The sequence below is a fragment of the Dipodomys spectabilis genome, unplaced genomic scaffold (assembly GCF_019054845.1).
Source record: "Dipodomys spectabilis isolate Male_0828 unplaced genomic scaffold, ASM1905484v1 ptg000779l, whole genome shotgun sequence".
Taxonomy (NCBI): Eukaryota; Metazoa; Chordata; class Mammalia; order Rodentia; family Heteromyidae; genus Dipodomys; species Dipodomys spectabilis.
In genome coordinates, this window is record NW_024871456.1 from 66,186 (window position 1) to 89,690 (window position 23,505).

Genomic DNA, 23,505 nt, shown 5'->3' on the forward strand with positions numbered 1-23,505 from the left:
GTCCATGCTCTTCTATACATTTCCATGCTATTGCATGTCACTTTGTTATTATAAATGATCGTGTTATTACTGTGCACTCTGCATGCACATTAGTCATCGAAGCGATTTTATTATGTGTTCTGTTGCTATGTTTTATACACATTATTTATTATACACATGATGTAGATATTATTTTGTTATTATATATTCTAGTCTGTTTTTTTTTTTCTTTTTCTTTCTTTTTTCCTTGGCCAGTCCTGGGTTTGAACTCAGGGCCTGGGTGCTGTCCCTGAACTCTTCAGCTCAAGGCTAGCGCTCTACCACTTGAGCCACAGCACCACTTCCAGTTTTTTTCTGTTTATGTGGTGCTGAAGAATCAAACCCAAGGCTTCATGTATGTGAGGCAAGCACTCTACCACTAAGCCATTTTCCCAACCCATTTCTGGCTTTTTCTGTCTGTGTATGGGATACTGAGGAAACAAACCCAGGGCTTCATGCACGCTAGGCAAACACTCAATCTACCTACCACTGAGCCACCTTCCCAGCCCTCCATATTCTTTTATACACACTATTTATATATTATAGATTAGTTATTATATATTACTGCTGCATATATTGCTGTATATTCTTTTGCACACTTTATATATCATTTTGTTATATATTATTTTGTGCTATATGTTCTTTTATACACATGATTTATCTATTACATATTATTTTCTTATACATTACTTTATTGCTCTATATTCTTTTAAACACATTATTTATACATTGTTTTGTTATATTCTTTTATTGCCATGTATTATTTTATACGCATTATTTACATGTTATATATCATTGGGCTATCATATATTTTTATTTCTGTCACTGCACATTGTATACGTGTTACTTAGACATGGTTTTATATGGCTACATGTGATTATATATTATTTTCTTTCTCCAGGACGGGATGCAAGGTGTGAAGGCCAGACCCCATCTCTTTCACATGCAGCTTTTCTGCAGGCCCTGGTCTCAGTGCCCGAAGAACAATCACGATGTCCTGATCGGATTCAACATTAACTCAAATAACCCTGCGCCCCGCGGCTCACGCCTGCCATTCCAGCTACTCTGGAGGCTGACATCTGAGGATCACAGTTGGAGGCCGGCCCCAGCAGAGAAATCTTAAGAGATTCTCCTCTCCAATTAACTAGAAAAAAAAAATTTAAATTTAAATCCAGACAAGAACGGAGGTTGACGCAAGTGGTAGAGCACCAGCTTTGAGAGAGGGGAAAAGCTAATGCACAGCACCTGAAGCCCTGAGTTCAAGCCCCAGGACTGGCACACACCGTACAACGATTATCCCTACCTTGGTGCAAATCCATCTGAACAGATCTGCGATGCACACTCACATCCAAGCACGTCCTAAAGGAGTGCTAAAAGGGGCTGGGAGGTTAAAGGGGAAGAAGAAAGAAAAGGAAAAATAACAGAAAGAACAGGGCGTCATTGGCGGCGTTCCCAGAATTGCAAATCAGGGCCAGCTCATCTAGAAAGCGATCGGAGGAGCTAAGAGAAATAGAACTCAGATAAACACTACCGATCGGGTGGGTACGGCCACGTAACCGTTTTTCACACTCCTGAACGTGGGTGCCAGGGAGTGTGTCCACTTCGGTCATGAATGGGTCATTTGAGATGACAAGACCATAGACCAAAAGCCAAAAGATAAAAAAATAAGACAACACATTCGATCTTTCTAGAAACTGCAGCAGTGAAATCAACCCACAGCTTGCTGCTCCTCATTCACGAGCCACCAATTGCACAAAGCATGGGTGTCTTCAGGAAGAAGGTCATCCCAGCTAATCAGGAGGCTGAGATCTGAGGATCATGGTTCAAAGCCGGCCCAGGCAGGAAAGTCTGTGAGACTCTGATCTCCGCTGCTGGTGCTCTACCACCTTGAGCCACACAGCTCCCCATCTGGCTTTGTGGTGGTTCGTTGGTGATGAAGAGTCTCAGGGATGTTCCTGCCTGGGCTGGCCTCAGATCACAATCCTCAGATCTCAGCCTCCTGCGGTGTAGGTGCTCAGGATGAAGGAAAATGGAGAAGGATTTTCCCCACCGTCGTTTTCTAGAAAGATGGAGAACAGAAGAGACTTTTTCCCTACTTCTTCTGAGACTGCAGAACTAAAATATACAATACATCTGCCGGCCTGCCCGTGGGCCTTCTCTTCTGAGGTGAGTTTGCTGACACCGTTTTCCTGTTTATCTTTCTGGAACGTCAGCTTTCTCTCTTTCCCGTCCTCCAACGCATTGGCTTGCCAAATTCCCACCAAAGTTCCCTCCAGCTGTTCTCTTTCACCCATCCCAACATCCCCCCAAAATAAAACCAAACCCTACACACACATCTCGACCCTCCAAATTCACCCCAGACTGGAAAGACTAGAGCCTAACCGAATCTGGACTCTGTCCCCGAAAACTCACCTGAGAGCAAGGAGATTCCAAATTGGATGAACTACGTAAGCAGAGACACCAGGAAAAAGCCCAGTGCCGGTGGCTTCCGCCTGACATCCCAGCTACTCGGGAGGCTGAGATCTGAGGATCGCGGTTCGAAGCCAGCCCAGGCAGACAAAAATCTTAGAGACTCTGATCCCCAATAAACCACTGAAAAGCTGGAAGTGGCGCTGTGGCTCAAGTGGTAGAGCACCAGCCTTGAGGAAAAGCAGCTCAGGGACAGCGCCCAGGCCCTGAGTTCAAGACCCAGGACCGGCACCCAACCCCCCTCCAAAATGATCACGATGATCACAAATAATCACAACCACCTTTCATCCAGTCCCAGAGATGGGGGGGGGGGGGGGAAAGAATGTTCTAGAAAGGCCTTCCAGGCTTGTGCAGCAATAACCTTTGGTGATGGTTCTTTCTGTGAACCTCGTACTAGCCAGGAAGCTGGGTGGTGAGAAATGTTTTTCCTGTGGGAAGCTTTTGCACGGCTGTTCACCTTGACACAAGATCTCTGGGAACATGGACGCGTGTGGGAAGCACATACATTTATTTCAAAAAAAAAATAAGATGTTCCTGTCTGTGTGCATCATTTCTAGTTTTTCTTGGTGGAAGAGTCGTATTGTGACCCACGGCTTTGCATGGGGTTTGGTGGTGGTGGTTCCTGGATCAGACTGGAAACAACAACAACAAAAAAAAACACAAGGATCGTTCCTTTTCCCCGCTGAGGATTGTTTTAAATCCTAAGTGTGTCTTTGGTGTTGTGAGAACTCGATCGTGGGTCGGTTCCCTTCTCGGGGGAGGAAGAGGGTGGACGTGCAGACTTGCACACCACGGCTGGTCGTGGATATAGACAGCGTATCCTAGACATGTGACCCCCAACATAAACAAGAGGAACCCCCCCCCCGCCCCGGCTGCAAAACCACTCAACAAACGCATCAGGGCATGAGAGAGAGAAGAACTTTCTAGGACTCTCAGCTATGGCTCAAGGAGCAGGATGACATGACTGTCTCCATCGGGTTTGCTGACCGCTGCACGGTCATTCAGCCCCGGGTAGGGAAGCCACTGGTTCCCGATTGAAGACCCAGGAATATCCCGTACACTCGATTGATTCTTTTCCCTTTATGTGATCACCAGCCAAAAAGCTTCAGAGAAAAGAATTCTGCTCTATTGTTATTATTGTTCATAGTATGACTAGTATTATTTGTGCCAGTCCCCAGGACTTGAACTCAGGGCCTGAGCGCTGTACCTGAGCTCTTCAGCTCAAAGGCTGGCGCTCTACCACTTGAGCCACGGTGCTAGTTCTGGTTTTCTGGTGGTTTTTTGGAGATCAGAGTCTCACGGACTTTCCTGCCCCAGCTGGCTTTGAACCACGATCCTCAGATCTCAGCCTCCTGAGCAGCTGGGATGACAGGCGTGAGCCACCAGCCCCAGGTAATAGCTTAATTTGTATGGGAATCAATCCAGACATGAGATCTGATGATTCCATTCTACAGATTCAATTGGTTCGGATGTTGTGAGGGAGGCTGAGATTTGAGGATCGTGGGGGGGAGGCCAGCCTAGGCAGGAAAAATCCATGAGATTCTTATTTCCAGTTAGCCACCAAAAAGTTGGAAATGGCGCTGTGGTTCAAGTGGTAGAGCGCCACCCTTGAGCGAAAGAGCTCAGGGACAGCACCCAGGCCCTGAGTTCAAATCCCATTCATAGATGAAGGTTGAATGCATGGAGATTGGAGATCGATTATATTTTGCTTTCTACATGTCGTATTTAATCATTGATATATCTGATCTCTTCCATGAACTCGCAAAGGGTTCTGATGGAGCTGCGGGGCTTTGGTTTGGGTTTTTGGTCCTTTTTAATTTATACAGCCCAGCCTCATGCTTAGTAATGGTGTGTTGTCTAGAACAGGCATTCAAAAACGGTGTGTTTTTGAATATAGCATGAAATGAAAAACCATTCATTCCTATAGACACTGCCATTCCATCCCAAGCAAATAGATCCTTAAGAAAGAATTGCCAGAAATGTTCTCATAGTCAGGCACTGGTGGCTCCCGCCTGTCATCCTAGCTACTCGAGAGGCTGAGATCTGAGGATTGCGGTTCAAAGCCAGCCCAGACAGGAAAGTCCTTGAGACTCTGATCTCCAATGAACCACCAGAAAACTGTAAGTGGCGCTGTGGCTCAAGTGGTAGAGCACCAGCCTTGAGCACAAAGAGCTCAAGGATAGAGTTCAGGCCCCAGGACTCTCCCTCTCTCCCCCTTCCCTTCCCTTCCTCCCCTCCCCTCTCTCTCTGTCTCTCTGTCTCTGTCTCTGTCTCTGTCTCTGTCTGTCTGTCTGTCTGTCTGTCTGTCTGTCTGTCTGTCTGTCTGTCTGTCTCTCTCTCTCTCTCTCTCTCTCTCTCTCTCTCTCTCTCTCTCTCTCTCTCTCTCTAACTCCAGCCTAGGCAAAGGGAGCCATCTAGTGGCCAGATTATATCTTTACTTTTTAAAGTTGGAGAAGTAACCCGGGGAGGGGGCGGGGGTCCTGGGGTTTGAACTCAGGGCCCTGTGCATCCTTGAAGTTCTTTTTCTCAAGGCTGGTGCTCTTCTACTTGAGCCACAGCTCCACTTCCAGCATTTTACTGGTTCATAGGAGATCAGAGTCTCACAGATTTTCCTGCCAGGGCTGGCTTTGAACCATGATCCTCAGATCTCAGCCTCCTGGGTCGCTGGGATGTCAGGCGGGAGCCACTAGCACCCAGCTTTGACTTCTACGTCTTTTTTTTCTCTCCCTCTGACGCTGACACATCTGTCTGTCTTTTAGGAATTTGTGAGTAGCTAGATCCTAGTGGCTCCCGCCTGTCATCCCAGCAACTCAGGAGGCTGAGATGTAGAGGATCACGGTTCAAAGCCAGCCTGGGCAGGAAAGTCCGTGAGACTCTCATCTCTATTTAACCCCAAGTGGAGCTGTGGTTCAAATGACAGAGCGTCGAGCCTTCCATGAAAGAGCTAAGGGACAGCACCCAGGTCCTGAGTGGGAGTCCCAACACTGGCACACGCACACACGTGCGCGCGCACACACACACACACACACACACACACACACACACACCTCTGTGATTATATAATCCAGAGTCATCTCTTCATCTCAAAACCCCTAATTCAATCCTCCCAGACTCTCCGAGGACTCCAGAGGGACACCGAACCCCAAATCCGTGCTCTGTCCCTGCAAGGAGGAGGCAATGAATGAATGAATGAAAACAGAAAAGAAATAGAATCAAAGCCAGACCCTGGCTCAACCAAAGCAGGAAGTCTAAGTAGGTGCAACGCCCTTAACAACCTAAAACCACCTCAGCGGGGCCTGGCGGGGCCCTCCCGTAAGCCGGCTGCTAGGAGGCTGGGATTCGCAGGACCAGGGTGTGAGGCCAGCCTGAGTCCAAATCCAATGTAGCCAGCAAGAAGTCAGCCTGGAGGCGTGGATCCGGGGCAGGGCGCCCGCCAGCAAGCTCCAGGCTCCAGCAGTGCTTCAACAAAACAGTGCTGTCCACGGGCGATGTGCATGTAGGCCCTAGGCCTTGAACTCAGGGCCTGGGCGCCGTCCCTGAGCTCTTCAGCTCAAGGCTGGTGCTCTACCACTTGAGCCACAGCGCCACTTCTGGTTTTCTGGTGGTTTATGGGAGATCAGAGTTTCAGGGACTTTCCTGCCTGGACTGGCTTTGAACCGTGATCCTCAGATCTCAGCCTCCTGAGCAGCTGGGATGACAGGCGTGAGCCACCGGCGCCCGGCTGTATATAAGGTATTTTCTATCTTGAAATAGTATAGAATTTATGTAAAAGCATTTTCTACTCCAACATATTTTAATAGTAAAGTATTATATATATATATATATACATACATATATATATTTTTTTGTGGTCAGTTTTGGGTCTTGAACTCAGGGCCTGGGCGCTGTCCCTGAGCTCTTTCACTCAAGGCTGGTGCTCTACCACTTTGAGCCACAGCTCCACTTCTGGCTTTTTCTGTGATTCATGAGAGATAAGAGTCTCACGAACTTTCCTGCCCGGGCTGGCTTCGAACCTGGATCCTCAGATCTCAGCCTCCTGTGTGGCTGGGCTGAGTCAGAGCTGCAGGTTGGACTACATCGCCCGGCATGCCTTGTGAGAGGGGGCGTGGTGTGGGTGGAGCAATGTAGCATGGACTACATTTCCCGGCGTGCCTAGGAAGACGTTTGGAGCGTGACATGCGCCTGGAGCCGCGTTCGCCTTCCGAGCGGCGGTTTGGACTATATTTCCCGGCGTGCCTTGACACGGGGGCGTGGCATAAGCGTAACCGTTTCCTGGAGCGGTGGGGTTTGGACTACCTTTCCCGGCATGCCTTGCCGGAAGGAGCGTAGCGTGGGCGTGGCCGTCTCCGGGAGCGGCGGCCACTTTCCGACGGGCGGTGGCGTGGACTACATTTCCCGGCATGCCGTGCCAGAAGGGGCGTGTGCGTGCGCAGGTGTGCGTACGCAGGCGTGACCGGCTCCCGGGGCGGCGGTCGGCTCCCTGAGCGTCGGCGGCGGGGACTACACTTCCGGGCGACCGTTGCTAGGAGAGGTGTGATGTAGGGCGTCTGTGTCCTTCCGGAGTGGCGGTGGTGTGGACTACACTTCCCGGCGTGCCTTGCCAGCAGGGACTCGCCGCGGTGGCACCTGAACTACATTTCCCGGCGTCCCTTGTGTGTCTGTGTCCTGGAGCCGCGGCCGCTTCCGGGTTGGCGGTGGTGTGAACTACATCTCCCGGCGTGCCCCGCGGGGCGGGGCCGGCGCGGCGGCGGGCGGCGCGCGGGAGTCCGGGGCGGGAGCCCGCAGCGGGCGGGCGGCGCCGGGCGCAGCGGCGCGGGCGGGCGGGCCCCCGCGCTGCCGGATGCGGAGAAGCTGGGGCGGCGGCGGGGGAGGAAGATGGACGCGGTGGAGCGCGCGCCCGCCGCCTCGGCGTCCAGCCCGCGGGGCCGCCCGGCGCGGGGCCGGCCCCCGAAGCTGCAGCGCGGCGCCCGCGGCGGCGCGGCCCGCGGCGCCGAGAAGCCGCCGCACCTGGCGGCGCTGGTGCTGGCGCGCGGCGGCAGCAAGGGCATCCCGCTGAAGAACATCCGGCGCCTGGCCGGCGTCCCGCTCATCGGCTGGGTGCTGCGCGCCGCGCTCGACTCGGGCGTCTTCCAGAGGTGCGCGGGGCGGCGGGGCGGGGGGCCCGGGCCGGCGATCGATCGCGCGGGGACCCGGGGCCGCCCAGGCCGGCGATCGCGCGGGGACCCGGGGCCGCCCAGGCCGGCGATCGCGCGGGGACCCGGGGCCGCCCAGGCCGGCGATCGCACCAGGGACCCGGGGCCGCCCAGGCCGGCGATCGCGCGGGGACCCGGGGCCGCCCAGGCCGGCGATCGCGCGGGGCCCCGGGGCCGTGCACAGCGCTGACCCCGCGGCCGAGTCTCTGGCCTCTTCCCAGGGCCGCCCCTCGGGCCTGCCCTGGAGGCGATCGATCTCCGCCCTTGGGGAGGGGCTGGACCGGCGGCGGCGCCCCGGGCCCCCCCCCCCCCCCCCCGTGAGTCAGCGCCCGCCGCTCCGGCCCCAGGCGGGGGGCGGGGGGGGGGGGGGCGCCCGGGTCAGGGGGCCGAGACGCTGCCCTGTGGCCGGTGGGCCCCGTGCGAGGAGGCCGGGGAGAAAAGCGATCTCTGTCCCCCACCGAGGACGCCGCGGGTGGGGCCGGGCGTAGGGAAGCTGGCACCGGGAGATAAAAAGGCCTGGGCGGCCGGCAGGCCGCCAGACAGACAGACAGACAGAGCGCCCCAGTGCCCGTTTGCCACGCCTTCACTGGGTCCTCGTCCTCAGAGAGGCCCAGAGTGCACAGAAGGACGCAAAGAACCGGGAGCCCCGAGGTGGGGAGGCCCGGGGTGGAGGCCCCGAGGTGGGGAGGCCTGAGGTAGAGGCCCGAGGTGGAGGCCCCGGGGTGGGGAGGCCCGAGGTGGGGAGGCCCGAGGTGGGGAGGCCTGAGGTGGAGGCCCGGGGTGGAGAGGCCCGAGGTGGGGAGGCCCGAGGTGGAGGCCCGGGGTGGGGAGGCCCCGAGGTGGAGGCCCGAGGTGGGGAGGCCTGAGGTGGAGGCCCCGGGGTGGGGAGGCCCGAGGTGGAGGCCCGAGGTGGGGAGGCCTGAGGTGGAGGCCCGAGGTGGAGGCCCCGAAGGGGAGGCCCGAGGTGGGGAGGCCCGAGGTGGAGGCCCCAGGCCTGGGGTGTGGTGGCCCAGCTGCAGTCCCTGCTGGGGGGGGCGCGAGGCAGAGCATGGTGGGAAACGTCTGAGGAAGAACTATCCAGACAGCTGGGGTTGAATGGGGGGGGAGGCAGGGCCCCAGGAGCAGCGTGGCACAAAGCCCCGAGTTCAAACCCCGCTAGCCCGGAAAACTGGCTTCCTGAAAAGGTTTTTAGGGGTCTGGACAGGTGGCTCAGGGGTACAGTGCTCCCCTCGCACGCATGAGGCCCCGGGTTCGACTCCTCAGCACCACATAAGCAGAGAAAGCCGGAAGTGGCGCTGTGGCTTGAGTGGTAGAGCGCCAGCCTTGAGCTGAAGAGCTGAGGGACAGCGCCCAGGCCCAGAGTTCAGACCCCACGACCGGACCCCAAAAGAAAATAAAAAATAATGTGGGTGTTGTGTGTGCTCGGGTCCTTTGAGCCACCTGTGGTATCTGCCACTGTCGCGATAATAGGACTGTGAGAAAGAAAAATCAGGCAGGGCGCTGGTGGCTCACACCTGTAATCCCAGCGGCTCGGGAGGCTGGGATCTGAAGGTCATGGTTCAAGGACTTTCTCGGGTCGAGCCCCCAGTTCAGTTCCTAGCCCCGAAGAAGCGATCTAACCATCTAATATTTCACAGCATCTCCCCCCCCCCCCCCCTTGGGTCCAAGGATCTGTCTGACTCTTCTCTCCTCCTGTGCCTCAGTTTCCATACTTGCAAACCAGGAAATGCGCAATTAGCAGTAATCTTGACGATGCTCACAAGTACTAAGGAAACATTAAAGGGAATGTCTTCTTCTTTTGTTTTTTTTGTTTCTCTGGTTACCCCTACTGGGACTTGAACTCAGGTCCTGAGTGCTGCTCCCTGAGCTCTTTCTCTCAAGGCTCGCCCTCTACCATTTGAGCCACAGCTCCACTTCCGTTTTTCTGGTGGTTCAGGGGAGATCAGAGTCTCCCAGACCTTTGCTGCCCGGGCTGGCCTTGAACCGCGATCCTCAGATCTCAGCCTCCTGAGTCGCTGGGATGACAGGCGGGAGCCACCGAACGTTGGGCAAGAAATGTCTTTTCTTCACTATTTCAGCTTTTGGCAGAGTTGGTCTCAAGGAAAAGACAGATAGTAAATACCGTAGGCTCCGCGGGCCAGATGGTATGTTGAAATGCTCGCCCGGTGCCTGTGGGCTGTGAGCTGGTTCAGGATTGCACAAGCCCGAGGGTGTGTCTGGACACAGGCCAGGAACACGTGGCAGACACACACGGGCCAGCTAGATTGGCACTGGGGGGGGGGGGCAGCATGGGGAACCCCCGATCCAAGGTACAAGGAAGTTCAGGGTGACTAAGACTCCCTGTGCATCCGGCCCGCCCCGTGCTCAGCTCGTGGGCGATGTGTTTCAGTTTTATTGATTCAGTATGACCCCAGGACCTTGGTGTACCTGCGAGTCCTTTTCTTCCTCGCCTCAGCAAACATTTGCCCTTGGGAGGAAGAGGAGGAAAATTGTAACTTCCTGATCAGTGTGTTTCAGGGTCAGAGGCTGCCGTAGGGATGAAGTTGGGTTTGGGTTTGGTTTGGGTTGTAAATCACCTGTGGTTTAATTGACCTAAGGCCGATTTCTCTGCCAGGCAGAAATCAGGTTAACAAGGCTCAACCTTCGCAGAGCTGCCAAACTCTGTACTCATTAGGATAGGGAGGAAAAAATGCTGGGCCAGGTACGGTGGCACATGCCTATAATCCCAACCACTCTGGAGGCTGGGAGTGGAGGATCGGGTTTAGAAACCCAAGAAACTGTGAGACTCTTAACCTCCAATGAACCACACAAAGGCGGAAGTGGGAATACCACCCAGGCCCTGAGTTCAAGCCCCCTCACCTCCCCCCCAAAAAAACCCAGTAGATTAAGAATTAATGACGGTACAGGGGTACTTTGTATGACCCAGTGCAGGGTTGTCTTCTTTTGGGGGTGGGAGGAAAAGGGGGAGTCGTTGGCTATTTAATTTTCTTTTTTCTTTCGTTTAATATCTGAGCAGTGTTTGGGTTTCGACAGACCATGATGAAATAGAAATCATAGCCAAGCAGTTCGGAGCCCAGGTGCACCGGAGAAGCTCAGAAACCTCCAAAGACAGCTCTACCTCCTTGGACGCCATTGTAGAGTTCCTTAAGTACCACAATGGTAGGGTCGCTCCTCCGCCCATCATTCTGCTGGGTGGGTTTTGGGTTTGTGTGTGTGTGTGTGTGTGTGTGTGTGTGTGTGTGTTGGTCCTGGGGCTTGAACTCAGGGCCTGGGTGCTGTCCCTGAGCTCTTTTGCTCAAGGCTGGTGCTCTACCACTTGAGCCACGGTGCCACGTCTGGTTTTCTGGTGGTTCCTTGGAGATCAGAGTCTCACGGCCTTTCCTGCCCGGGCTGTGACCATTACACGCGAGTGTCAAAAAGCCAGCAGCGGTGCTGTGGCTCAAGTGGCAGAGCAAAAGAAGCCCCAGGGCCAGCGCCTGAACTATGCAGTCCATATAAAAAAGCAGGCCGGGCGCCGAGGCTCACGCCTGTCATCCTAGCTCCTCAGGAGGCTGAGATCTAGAGGATTGCAGTTTGAGGCCAGCCCGGGCAGGGAAAGTCTGTGAGACTCTGATCTCCAGTGAACCACCAGAAAACCAGAAGTGGCGCCGTGGCTCAAGTGGTAGAGCACCAGCACGGAGATGGCTTGCAAGGCGGAGACACGGTGGGTTGATGGAAGGCCCTCCGCCTGACCCCGGCCACCCTCCCGCCCCGCAGAGGTGGACATCGTGGGGAACATCCAGGCCACGTCGCCCTGCCTCCACCCCAGCGACCTGCAGAAGGTGGCTGACATGCTGCGCGAGGAAGGCTACGACTCCGTGTTCTCCGTGGTCCGGCGCCACCAGTTCCGATGGAGCGAGATCCAGAAAGGAGGTGAGCGTGGCCCGCGCGGCCCCCCACCGTCCCTGCCCCCGGGCCCATCCGCCTGGAATCCTGGGAGGGAAGGGAGAGGAAGTGGGAGGCGACACTTGAGCCTTGGCTTCCTGTGCTTGAGGCGAGGCAGAACCTGAGTCCCTCCCTGCGCTCTCCGTGTCTTTTCCTTCTTTAATCAGTACCAGTTCCTGGACTTGAACTCAGGGCCTGGGTGCTGGCCTTGCTGAGTCTCCTCACGCAGGGTGTGTCCTTTAACGCCTGAGCCACACCTCCACTTCCATCTTTTGGGGAGCTTCATTGGAGATAAAGAGACTCACAGCCTTTCCCCTTCCCCGGGCTGGCCTTGAACCGCGATCCTCCGGATCTCAGCCTCCTGAAGAGCTGGGATGACAGGCGGGAGCCACGGAGCCTGGCTGCTTTTACTTTTTTCTGTCCCACCTCCTGAGCCTCTTACATCCCTGTGCCTGTTGAGCAGACGTGGCCTTTTTTGGGGGGGGGTGTGTTTCATGCAATTCCTACATGTCCATCCAAGAAAAGTCTGGCGATCCCACAGCCTCGGGTTGTGGAATGGCTGCTTCGGGCTCCTTGAGGAGTCGGGGTCGGGCCTCCATTGGGAGCCTGAGCTCCAGCCGGAGAGATCGGCAAGTGCCACCATCCATGTCGTCATCAACTAGCTGGGAAGTACCCACCACCCATTGCAGGAATAACGCCGTGAACAGGTCATGAGCTGCCGTGTGCTGCTTGTGTGGTGTTGCGTGTCTGGGCTGGGTGTCCTCCATGAGACCCCGGGGAAGCCGGAGGAAGCGCTCAGGGAGGCGAGGGAGGCTGGAAAGACAGGCTGGCAATGACGATTCTCCAGGTTCGTACCGAGAATGCCCGCAGCACCAGCCGGTGTAGCGATGTTCACGCGGTACCTAGCGGGCTCAGAGGTAGATTTGCATTTTTAAACCGATGCACCAAATCCCAGACATGAAAATACGGCAAGAATCGATGACATCTTCAAAAGCAACCGGGCACCGGTGGCTCCCGCCTGTCAGCCCAGCTGCTCAGGAGGCTGAGATCTGAGGATCGTGGTTGGAGGCCAGCCCAGGCGGGAAAGTCCGTGAGAACTCTTAGCTCGTTCAGCACCAAAAAGCTGCAAATGGAGCTGTGGCTCAAGTGGCAGAGGACCAACCAGCCTTGAGCACAAAAGCTCAGGGGTAGCACCCGGGCCCTGAGTTCAAGACCTGGGGTATCAGGGGGAGGAAAATGAAGCTATAGTAATTGAACAGAAAAATTGCTCAGCTTCTGCCAAAGGGATTTCTTAACCATATTAGATTTTAAAAAAACAAACAAACATTAAACCGAGCACTAGTGGTTCACGCCTGAAATCCCAGCTAATCAGGAGGCTGAGATCTGAGGATCACAGTTCAAAGCCAGCCCAGGCAGGAAAGTCCGTGAGACTCTGATCTCCAGTGAACCACTAAAAAGCTAGAAGTGGTGCTGTGGCTCAATTGGTAGAGCACCAGCCTTGAGCTAAAGAGCTGAGGGACAGTGCCCAGGCCCTGAGTTCAAGTCCCAGGACCTGCAGGAAAAAAAAAACCAAAACACAAAGCAAGAAGCCCCTTCGAGTTGTTGTCTGTAGGTAGGTGAACGTGGCTGGTTTTGTTCGCCTTGTGGCGTTTCTGAGTGCGTCTCCCCCCCCCCCCCATCCCCTCCCCGGGTTCGAAGCCGGGTCCGCTCACAGAGCCTTTCGCCTTCAGTTCGCGAGGTGACGGAGCCTTTGAACCTGAACCCCGCCAAGCGGCCCCGGCGGCAGGACTGGAGCGGAGAGCTGTACGAGAACGGCTCCTTCTACTTCGCCAAGCGCCACCTGATCGAGACGGGCTACCTGCAGGTGCGTGCTCCCCCGCCCGAGGAGCGCCCCGCCCCGCCCGTCAGCCCAGCACTCAGGAGGCCGAGAGCTGAGGATCCCGGTTCGAAGCCAGCCCGGGCAGGAGAGTCCGTGAGACTCTGATCTCCAGTGGACCCGCAAGAAAGCCAGGCATGGAGCTGTGGCTCAAGTGGTAGAGCGCCAGCCTTGAGCAGAAGAAGCTCAGGGACAGCGCCCAGGCCCCGAGTTCAAGCCCCAGGTCCACCAACAAAACAAGGATAGAGCTAGCAAGAGTTCGAACCACCAGCCTCCTCCAAAAGAAGAATAGGAAAAAGAACTAGGGAGTGCATTTCAGTCTTTACAGGGCTTCAGTGTCCACGATCTGTAGTCCCGGGGTGAGGTAGGTAGATTGTGATGTTAGTTTTAAGTAGTTGTCCAAAGGAGCTGCCGCTGGACAAAGCAGTTGATGAATACGAAATATCTTGATCCACGTCCCCCCTTCCCACCCTCCCCCACCCCTCCCCTCGTTCTGCATTTTGTGGGGTTCGCACTGCATTTTCGGCTGCCTTCTCCCCCTCTTCTCCCCTTCCTTTGTCCACCTCTGGACCCTTTAAATAACCCATGCTGCCAGGGACTGTGGCTCAGGCCTGTAGTCTTTGCTGTGGAGGCTGAGAGCCGAGGATCACCATTCAAAGCCGGCCCAGAAAGTCCAAGACTCCTCAGTCCAGTGAACCAGCACAGAGCCAGAAGTGACGTTGTGGCTCAGTGGTAGAGCCCCAGCCTTGAGCACAAAAGCTTCAGAAATCACCCAGGACTAGCACGAAAAAAAAAAAACGATTCAGGCTTGATATGGCTGACAAAGAGCCAGGTGGGAAAGCCCTCACCCTGTTCCTGGACCCTGTGGACTGAGCCTCCAGTACCCCCCCCAGGCAAATGGACTGAGCCTCTAGTACCCACACCAGGCAAATGGACTGAGCCTCCAGCACCCACACCAGGCAAATGGACTGAGCCTCCAGCACCCACACCAGGCAAATGGACTGAGCCTCCAGTACCCACACCAGGCAAATGGACTGAGCCTCCAGCACCCACACCAGGCAAATGGATATCAGAGTTGGACAGGAGTCTGGGGCAAGAGCAGAGGCCTGCTCTGGTCTTGTAGCCTGAGTGTAGCACACTGGCCATTCGGCGCTAGATTCCATCGATCTCGTATACAGCCGCCCTCTCTCCCGATCTCTTAAGAACCAACGTGCCCTAACCCTTCCCTCGCGGGTAGAGAGAAATCCTGCTGCTCGCCGCAGCCAGATTTCTGGGGGTGAGATTCCCCCCCCCCACCGTGGGCCCCTCCACGCCCCCCATCCCCTGCCCAGCTGCGACCTCACCCATCATCCAAACATCCGCTGCCCCGTGTGGCTTAAGGACCAAGGACAGCGGTGTCTGTGTGCAGTCAGCCGCCCCAGAGCTGCAAAGGGGAACACGCTGGCTGGAACCGTTAGAGGACCGTTAGAGAAACTTCCAGAAAAAAAAAAAATGGAAGGATGTATGTAAGGGCTTTAGGACAGGGTATTCCTGTTGGTGAGATTGTAAAAGCCATCTACAGAAAGAAAAACGAGGAGCTGGTACCGCCCAGAAAGAATCGGCTAGGCGAGGTGTCGGTGGCTCCCGTCTGTAATGAGGAAGGCTGTAACTGAGGATCGCGGTTCGAGGCCAGCCTGGGCAGCAGAGTCCACGAGACTCAGAGCCCCAAAAAGCCAGAAGTCACAACGGCCAGCCTTGAATGGAAGAGCCCAGGGCTCAGCACCCAGGCCCTGAGTTCAAGTCCCAGGGCCCGCAGAGATGCTCAGAGCCCCGGCACCGGGGCCGAGGGCGTTGGCGGCCTGGGGCTTCATCCTCCCACGAGGAGAGCGTGGGCGCTGAGCCGCCGGGGCTCCCGGGCTGACGCGTGTGTCTCGGTGACGCAGTCTCGCGCCCACGGTAGGACTCAGCACCCAGTACCCCCTGCTATTTTGTGTTGCCGTCCCTGTAGGGAGGGAAGATGGCGTACTATGAGATGCGGGCAGAACACAGCGTGGACATCGACGTGGACATCGACTGGCCCATCGCCGAGCAAAGGGTGCTAAGGTAACACAAAGCAAGAGAAAATGGCTGCGCTGGAAGAGTCTTGCTCGGTGGCGGGGGGGGGGGGGGGGGGGGGTGCTTTTGTGCCAGTCCTGCAGCTTGAACTCAGGGGTTGTACTGCTTGCTTGAGCCACAGCTCCACTTCCGGCTTCTTGCTGGTTCATTGGAGCTCCCCTCCCCCCCAGGCTGGCCTCAAACCACGATCCTCACTTCTCAGCCTCCCGAGTAGCTGGGGCGACCCGGCGGGAGCCCCCAGTGCCCGGCCCGTAACGGTGTTTCCAGTCAGGATTTCTCCACATGTCCTAGGTTAGCTAAGTCTTTAGCTTGCGCACAGCTAGAAGCCGGGTATAAACGAAGCCCCGCCGTGACCGGTTCTGTGATCTTAAGACACATGGGGTCAGCTCCAACAGCACGTCACGGTTCTTGCTCTGTGCACACACACGGTGGGCTCGAACACGGCCGGTGCAGACTTACAAGACAGGGTCGGCCGCCCGCCCGCGGCGTCGCCCACGAGCACCGCGCGTGGACTCAAAGGCCCGGCTGGGTTTCTTTCAGATACGGCTATTTTGGCAAGGAGAAGCTTAAAGAGATCAAACTTTTGGTTTGCAATATCGACGGGTGTCTCACCAACGGCCACGTGTATGTATCGGGAGACCACAAAGAAATCATATCTTATGACGTAAAAGATGCTATTGGCATAAGTTTGTTAAAGAAAAGCGGTGTCGAGGTATGTGACCCAGCGACCCAGTGTTTTGTGGTGTTTTGTGGTGTGTCTGTTGTGGGGGGTTTTTAATGAAATTTCGATTCAGAATCAGAGAACGTGCAAGGAAATGTGAGCTGGAGCTTTTGTAGTATTAGCTGAAGTTTAACCTTCACCTGGTAAAAAAGATGATCCCAAGGATCATGAGGACTTTTAATTAGCAACTACTATGTCTTTCTGTCCCTGTGACAATGGGCAGTTTATAATGGCTGGCAATACTGTCAACAATGGAACGTGTCCAGTAAAATCGGAGCGGCCCAGTCTTTCCCATAAGGTCTTGTCTCTGAATTGTGTTCAGGGCAGCCTCTTCTTTTGAATTACCATTTGCATGTGTGTATGCCAAACCCTTGGCTTGAACTTAAGGCCCGGGCACTGTCCCTGAGCTGCTTTGGCTCCAGTCTGGCGCTCCACCACTTGAGCCACAGCGCCATTTCTGGCCGTTTTGGTGGTTCGTTGGAGGTAGAGTCTCACAGACTTCCCTGCGTGGGCTGGCTTCGAACCGCGATCCTCAGATCTCAGCCGCCTGAGGGATGCCGGGCGTGAGCCACCAGCGCCCGGCTGTCACTGCCATTTAATTTGCTTGTTTGTTTATTTTAAAATATTAAATGATCTCAAATGAAAAGCATCATTCAGGCACCGGTGGCTCCCGCCTATCATCCCAGCTACTCCAGAGGCTGAGATCTGAGGATCGCGGTTGGAGGCCAGCCAGGGCAGGAAAAGTCCGTGAGACTCTGATCTCCAGTGAACCACTAGAAAAGCAGAAGTGGTGCTGTGGCTCAAGTGGTAGACGCCAGCCTTGAGCTGAAGAGTTGAGGGACAGTGCCCAGGTCCTGAGTTCAAGCCCCACAACCGACCAAAAACAAAACCAAGCTGGCTATTTGACGTTTGCCTGATGAGTCCTCGGGCCGGGCCGCCGGTGCGGGGTTGAGTAGTTACGGGGCTCCGCCTTGGGCTGGAATGCTTCTTTCTCCCTTTTCCTGCTGATGTTTTGGTCTCCCGGTGGGCTTGGGCGATCTGCAGGTGCGATTCATCTCCGAGAGGACGTGTTCCAAGCAGACGCTCGCCTCCCTGAAGCTGGACTGCAAAATGGAAATCAGCGTCGCGGACAAGCTGGCCGTGGTGGACGAGTGGCGGAAGGAGATGGGGCTGTGCTGGAAGCAAGTGGCGTATCTCGGTCAGTCGCGCTCAGCCCCGGGGACGTCTGCGGAGATCCAGGGCTGACCCCGAGGAAATACCCAGTGCAGCGGGAGAAGGCGGTTGCAGATGCCTGTAATCCCAGCTCAGGAGGCTGAGGAGCTGAGGATCCTGATTCAAAGCCAGCCTAGGCAGGAAAGGCCCGTGCGATTCTTATCTCCAATGAACCAGCAAAAAGCTGGACGAGAAGCTGTGGCCCAGGTGGTCGAGCGCCAGCCATGAAAAAGGAAAAAAACAAAACAGTGCCCGGGCCCTGAGTTCAACCCCTACGATCAGCACAAAATAAGAATTGAAACAGCGGGATTCACGTGTAGAATTTCTAACAATCGTCAAGCACAAAGTACATCTCTCCAACTGACACGAGCGTTTTAGTTGTGTTAAATGGCTCAGGAAAACCCTAGACTCCAGTTCTACCTTGAGATGATGTATGAATATCTGTATATTTGTTTTTGCAAAAGAGAAGGCCCGGGCGCTGTCTCTGAACTTTTTTCACTCCAGGCTGGCGCTCTACCCCTTGAGCCACAGCTCCACTTCAGCTTTTTGCTGGTTCACAGGCGATCAGAGCCCCCCAGACTTTCCTGCAGCCAAGCTGGCTTTGAACCGCGATCCTCAGATCTCAGCCTCCCGAGTGGCTGGGACGGCAGGCGGGAGCCCGGGCGCCCGGCCGCTGGTCGATGTGTTTATAGGCAGGTCTTAAGTGTGTGCGTGACGGGAGGGCCTGACCCGCGTTCCTTCTGTCCCCAGGGAACGAAGTGTCGGACGAGGAGTGCTTGAATCGCGCGGGGCTCAGCGGGGTCCCGGCCGACGCCTGCACCTCCGCCCAGAAAGCGGGGGGCTACATCTGCAGGAGCAGCGGCGGCCGGGGCGCCATCCGAGAGTTCGCAGAGCACATTTTCCTTCTGATGGAGAAGGTGACTAACTCATGCCAAAAGTAAGACACGCCAGCGTCCTGGCGGGAAACGCAGGCCCGGCCGCTGCTTTGGGTTTTGGGGTGTCCTTCTGGTCTTGGCTTTGGGGGTGCAGTCCGGCCTCTCCATGATCTAATGGTGCAGAAGGTATGATGTGATTTATGACAGATCCCCCCTCCCCCCGCCCTCTCCTTCAATCGTCCCCCCCTCCAGCCCCCCCATGTGAAATAAGCATACCCCTACATCTCGACGAGATCTTGATTTCCAGGGGTGACGGCAGCGTCGCTCAGATTCTCAGTGAACACCAGGTGTGAGCTCCTCCCCATGTGCGCCCCCCCCCCGCGCGAAGTGTGTCCGTGTGTGGTTTACACGACACCAGGAGTCTTGTGTATGTTTTGGAGGTTGCGGGCCCGAGGCCCGGCCTCCCCTTCATCAATAAAAACCGCATTTCACAAAGGCGCGGGCACGGCTCTGTGGCGCGAGACCAGGGCGAAGCGCCGCCTTTAAACCACGCCTCCCACCCCCGAGAAAGAAGCCACCGGACAACCATGTCAGCACCTGCCACGGCAGACCGGCCTGCAGCATGAACAGCTGGATCAAATGTCCAAGGAAGAGCCAGGCGCCAACAGCTCCCGCCTGTCATCCCAGCGACTCAGGAGGCTGAGACCTGAGGATCGCGGTTCAAAGCCAGCCAGGGCGGGAAAGTCCATGAGACTCTGATCTCCAATAAACCACCAGAAAACCAGAAGTGGCGCTGTGGCTCAAGTGGTAGAGCACCAGCCTTGAACTGAAGAGCTGAGGGACAACAATCAGGCCCAGAGTTCAAGCCCCACAACCGACAAAAAAAATATATCCCAAGCACACGTGTTGTGAACATTATTGGTGGACGGTAGCAGGGAGAATCATTTGCAGCCTCCTGTGAGATGATGGTGATTTTTATTTTTTGGTCCATTGTGGGGTTTGAACTCTGGGCCTGGGCGCTGTCCCTCAGCTCTTCAGCTCAAGGCAAGTGCTCTACCACTTGAGCCACAGCGCCACTTCTGGTTTTCTGGTGGTTTATTGGAGACAAAAGAGTCTCACGGACTTTCCTGCCGGGGCTGGCCTCGAGCTGTGATCCTCAGATCTCAGCCTCCAGAGCGGCTGGGATGACAGGCGGGAGCCATGGGCGTCCGGCTCAGATGGAGCTGTTAAAACGGAGGCTTTCCCCACGTGATAGGAAACCACTCGTGAGTAGCGTGTACTGCGGGGCCGGTACACGCTGCCACACCCAGACCTGCTCCAGAGAGGAGCAGCCTTCCTGCATGGCTTCCTCTCAGCGCACCTCAGAAGGGTCTAGCGGAATTGGGGGTGAGCCTTAAGTAGCTGGGAAGATGGATGGGGAGGCGAAGATGGAGAGAGCTGAAGGGAACGGTTCTTGAACCCGACATTCCAAAGAAAATGTGCTCTGTGTATCTTGTCTGTCTGCTAATTCTTGTATGTAAAATGAGCACTGCCACCCCAGCTCCCCAGGAGGCCGAGATCTGAGGATCACAGTTCAAAGCCAGCCCAGAAAGGAAAGTCCGTGAGACTCCTCTCTAACCACCAGAAATACCCAGAAGTGGTTCAAGTGGTAGAGCGCCAGCCCTGAGCCACAAAAGCTCAGGGACAGCGTTCAGGCCAGGAGTTCAAGCCCCAGGCCCTGCACGAACTAAGTCCTGTCTCATACGGACCTTCTGGGACAGAAATGGTAATTACCCAAGAGCAGACACTAGGTGGCAGTTCCAGAACATTCCCCAGGCGGCCAATGGATCAGATCTTCAGTGTGACATCACTTACAAGGAAGAGTATTTATACACATATATTTACACACACACACACTAGCCCGGCCTGGACCCTACTCTTCACACCAACTTCCACTAAGGGGTTCAGCACACATAGATCTTTTACTCGCCCCCACCCCCTGTCTGAGGGCTCCTAGGGTCTAACTTGGGGGGTCTCCACCCTAACTGTCTCCTCCGGTGATCCCAAGAAGCTTCCAAATCATGGGCAAGACTTTGAGAAACGGTCTCTTAAGACATGCATGGTAGCTGGGCTCCGTGGCTCCCGCCTGTCATCCCAGCTCCTCAGGAGGCTGAGATCTGAGGATCGCAGTTCAAAGCCAGCCTGGGCAGGAAAGTCCGGAGACTGATCTCCCATGAACCACCAGAAAACCAGACGTGGAGCTGTGGCTTAAGTGGTTGAGCACCAGCCTGGAGTGAAAGAGCTCAGGGACGGTGCCCAGGCCCTGAGTTCAAGACCCAGGACTGACAAAAAGAAAGTCAGGTTCTGGTGAAACCCACTTTTTGAGGGCCTCTCTAGCAGGGCCTCCGGGGCTCCTTGGGAGACCCAATTTCTGTCTCCATGCCCAGTAAGACGCAGGCCGGCTGTCCCGAGCTTTCCCAATGAGTGACGTTCATGGATGTCACCGTTATTCATGATGGTGATGGTGATGGTGATGGTGATGATATGATGATGATGATGATATGATGATGATGATGATGGTGATGATGATATGATGATGATGATGATATGATGATGATGATGATGATGGTGATGATGATGATGGTGGTGGTGATGATGATGGTGGTGATAGTGATGATGATGATGATGATGATGATGATGATGATGATGGTGATGATGATGATGATGATGATGGTGATGATGATGGTGATGATAATGATGATGATGGTGATGATGATGGTGATGGTGATGGTGATGATAATGATGATGATGGTGATGATGATGATGGTGATGGTGATGATGATGATGGTGATGATGATGGTGATTATGATGATGATGGTGATGATGATGGTGATGATGATGATGATGGTGGTGATGGTGATGGTGATGGTGATGATACAGTTGTATAGTATTTTTCTCTATTACTGTATGTTTGTATTTTATGCATTTATTGTGTATGAGTGTGTACACAATCCCTTTGCACATTCAGAGGGATTTCAGTTCAACATGGACGTTCATGACCACGCATCTGATCCACGGCGCCCCTCCCTCCACCCCCCTCCCTCCCCGCCCCTCCCCCACCCCCCTCCCTCCCCTTCCCTCCCCCCACCCCTTCCCTCCCCACCCCTCCCCCCACCCCCTCCCTCCCCACCCCTCCCCCACCTTCTCCCCTCTCCCCACCCCCCTCTCCCCCCACCCCGCCCCTCCCCTCCCCGCAGTCCCCTGGCTTCATGTTCACCTCTGGACGGGGCGTAGCAGCCTGGCGGCCATCTTTGCGCCCTGCTCCTTGGCCTCAGCCCCTCCCTCTGCCCCCACACACGCTGCCCAGCTTCCCGCTGCTCACTTTGTTCAACCTGTCAGTTATTCCGGGACTTGCAGCATTGGAATTCTTCCCTGGGCGGGGGCCGTGCTGTAGGGGTGTGTGCGTGTGTGTGTGTGTGCGTGTGTGTGTGTGCGTGTGTGTGTGTGTGGTGTGTGTGCGTGTGCGTGTGTGTGTGTGTGTGTGTGCGTGTGTGTGCGTGTGCGTGTGTGTGTGTGTGCGTGTGTGTGTGTGCGTGTGTGTGTGCGTGTGTGTGTGTGCGTGTGTGTGTGTGGCACTCTAGCTGTGGGTCTCACGTCTGTGTAGACTTTAGTTCGAACTTCCACACAGGAGAGACAACGCAGGCTCTTGCGTTTTCCACCCATTGTCTGCGCATGGTGTGTCGTTTTTTCCCGGTGGATGAGTAAAATTCCATTTTATGTGTGTATTCATATTTATACAAGTACTTCTCTAAGCATAAGTTTGCCTAAAGATATTATAACAAATGTAAATTCCTATATTTATAATATATGCGTAGACATAAATGTATTTCGGTAAACGTGTCTGTGTGCGTACATGTATGACATACGTATAGCTGCATGTGTACCTATGTTGATATATGTTCTGTGTATGTGAATATATGTGTATATACACGAATATATGTGAGATGTATATATAACCTATATATATATATATATATATATATATATATATATATATATATATATATCATATAAAGTGAGTTCAAGCCCCATGAAGGTTCAAGAACAAATCTCAGCCCTCCCTTCCCTGGTCATAATGCATAGGTGGGTATGTGTGTTTATAAAACTAGGATGCATTCCATTTAGTCTTTTTTGGCCAGTCGTGGGGCTTGAACTCACGGCCTGGGCGCTGTCCCTGAGCTTCTGATTCATTTTGTATTAATTTATTTTTCTCACTCTACCGCTTGAGCTCCACTGGTGACTTCGTGGTGGTTCATTGACATGAGTCTCACAGACTTCCCTGCTCGGGGTGGCTTTGAACCGGGATCCCCTGAGCCGCTGGGATTACAGGCACCCCAACCCCAGGCGCTGTTTTGGATCATCTTCCCCTTCTTTTGTTTGGAATGGAACGTGGTTTATCGAATGCCTGTGGCAATAAACTCTTAGAATCCTCTTTTTCTCATTGGAAGCCAATGCCAATAATCTCACCCTTCCTGTGACACGACCGTCAGGAAAGTAATAAATACACGATGCTTTTTGACACAGTCACAAATGATCTGATTGTCACTGGAAGAAAGAATCCACTTTCCACAGAGGGGAAAATCCTATTTACACGCGCTCCAAACTCCACCCAGCACAGAGGGGAAGTGGCCGGCGTTGCCGGTCGCCATTAGGAATACTCCTTCAAGTGTCTGGCCACCTCGCTATACTTCATTCTCTCCGCGAAAAGCTCGTCGAAGATTTTCTTTCTGCTTGGCAGTAAAATAGTTTATCCAGTCCCCTACCACCCCTGGACCAAACACAAGAACAAAACACAAATTGAAAATGCATCAGATCAAAACCAACGAGGTGTGTAGTTGTGGGTGGGGCCTGGGCGCTGTCCCTGAGCTCTTCAGCTCAAGGCTGGTGCTCTACCACTTGAGCCACAGCACTACTTCTGGTTTTCTGGTGGTTCCTTGGAGATCAGAGTCTCGCGGACTTTCCTGCCAGGGCTGGCCTTTACCAGGGATCCTCAGATCTCAGCCTCCTGAGGAGCCGGGATGACAGGCGGGAGCCGCCGGCGCCTGACCAGCACTTTTTATTTTTGTTTTATTTATTTGGAATATT

At 54.6% G+C, this 23,505-nt stretch overlaps 1 protein-coding gene across 2 annotated transcripts; it reads left to right on the forward strand.

Moving 5' to 3' along the window:
• The first annotated feature begins 7,323 nt into the window (after positions 1-7,323).
• Cmas (cytidine monophosphate N-acetylneuraminic acid synthetase) lies at positions 7,324-20,196 on the forward strand. Of its 2 annotated transcripts, XR_006146477.1 has the most exons (9): positions 7,324-7,622; positions 10,696-10,838; positions 11,436-11,591; positions 13,334-13,467; positions 15,467-15,561; positions 16,114-16,285; positions 17,339-17,492; positions 18,257-18,619; positions 20,185-20,196. XR_006146477.1 is itself a non-coding variant. In XM_042672868.1 (8 exons), exons 1-8 carry the CDS (start codon positions 7,363-7,365, stop codon positions 18,445-18,447), a joined length of 1,305 nt encoding a protein of 434 aa, XP_042528802.1. In that variant the 5' UTR covers positions 7,324-7,362; the 3' UTR covers positions 18,448-18,876. The 2 variants fall into 2 exon arrangements, 1 of the variants encoding a protein (XP_042528802.1); XM_042672868.1 differs by lacking the exon at positions 20,185-20,196 and having other exon boundaries at positions 18,257-18,876.
• Positions 20,197-23,505: the final 3,309 nt, after the last annotated feature.

Coding starts and splice junctions, on each gene's coding strand:
- Cmas (XM_042672868.1), top strand. CDS start 7,363: ATGGACGCGGTGGAGCGCGCGCCCGCCGCCTCGGCGTCCAGCCCGCGG. Junction 11,592..13,333: donor GAGCGAGATCCAGAAAGGAG/GTGAGCGTGGCC, acceptor TTTCGCCTTCAG/TTCGCGAGGTGACGGAGCCT. Junction 17,493..18,256: donor GAAGCAAGTGGCGTATCTCG/GTCAGTCGCGCT, acceptor TTCTGTCCCCAG/GGAACGAAGTGTCGGACGAG.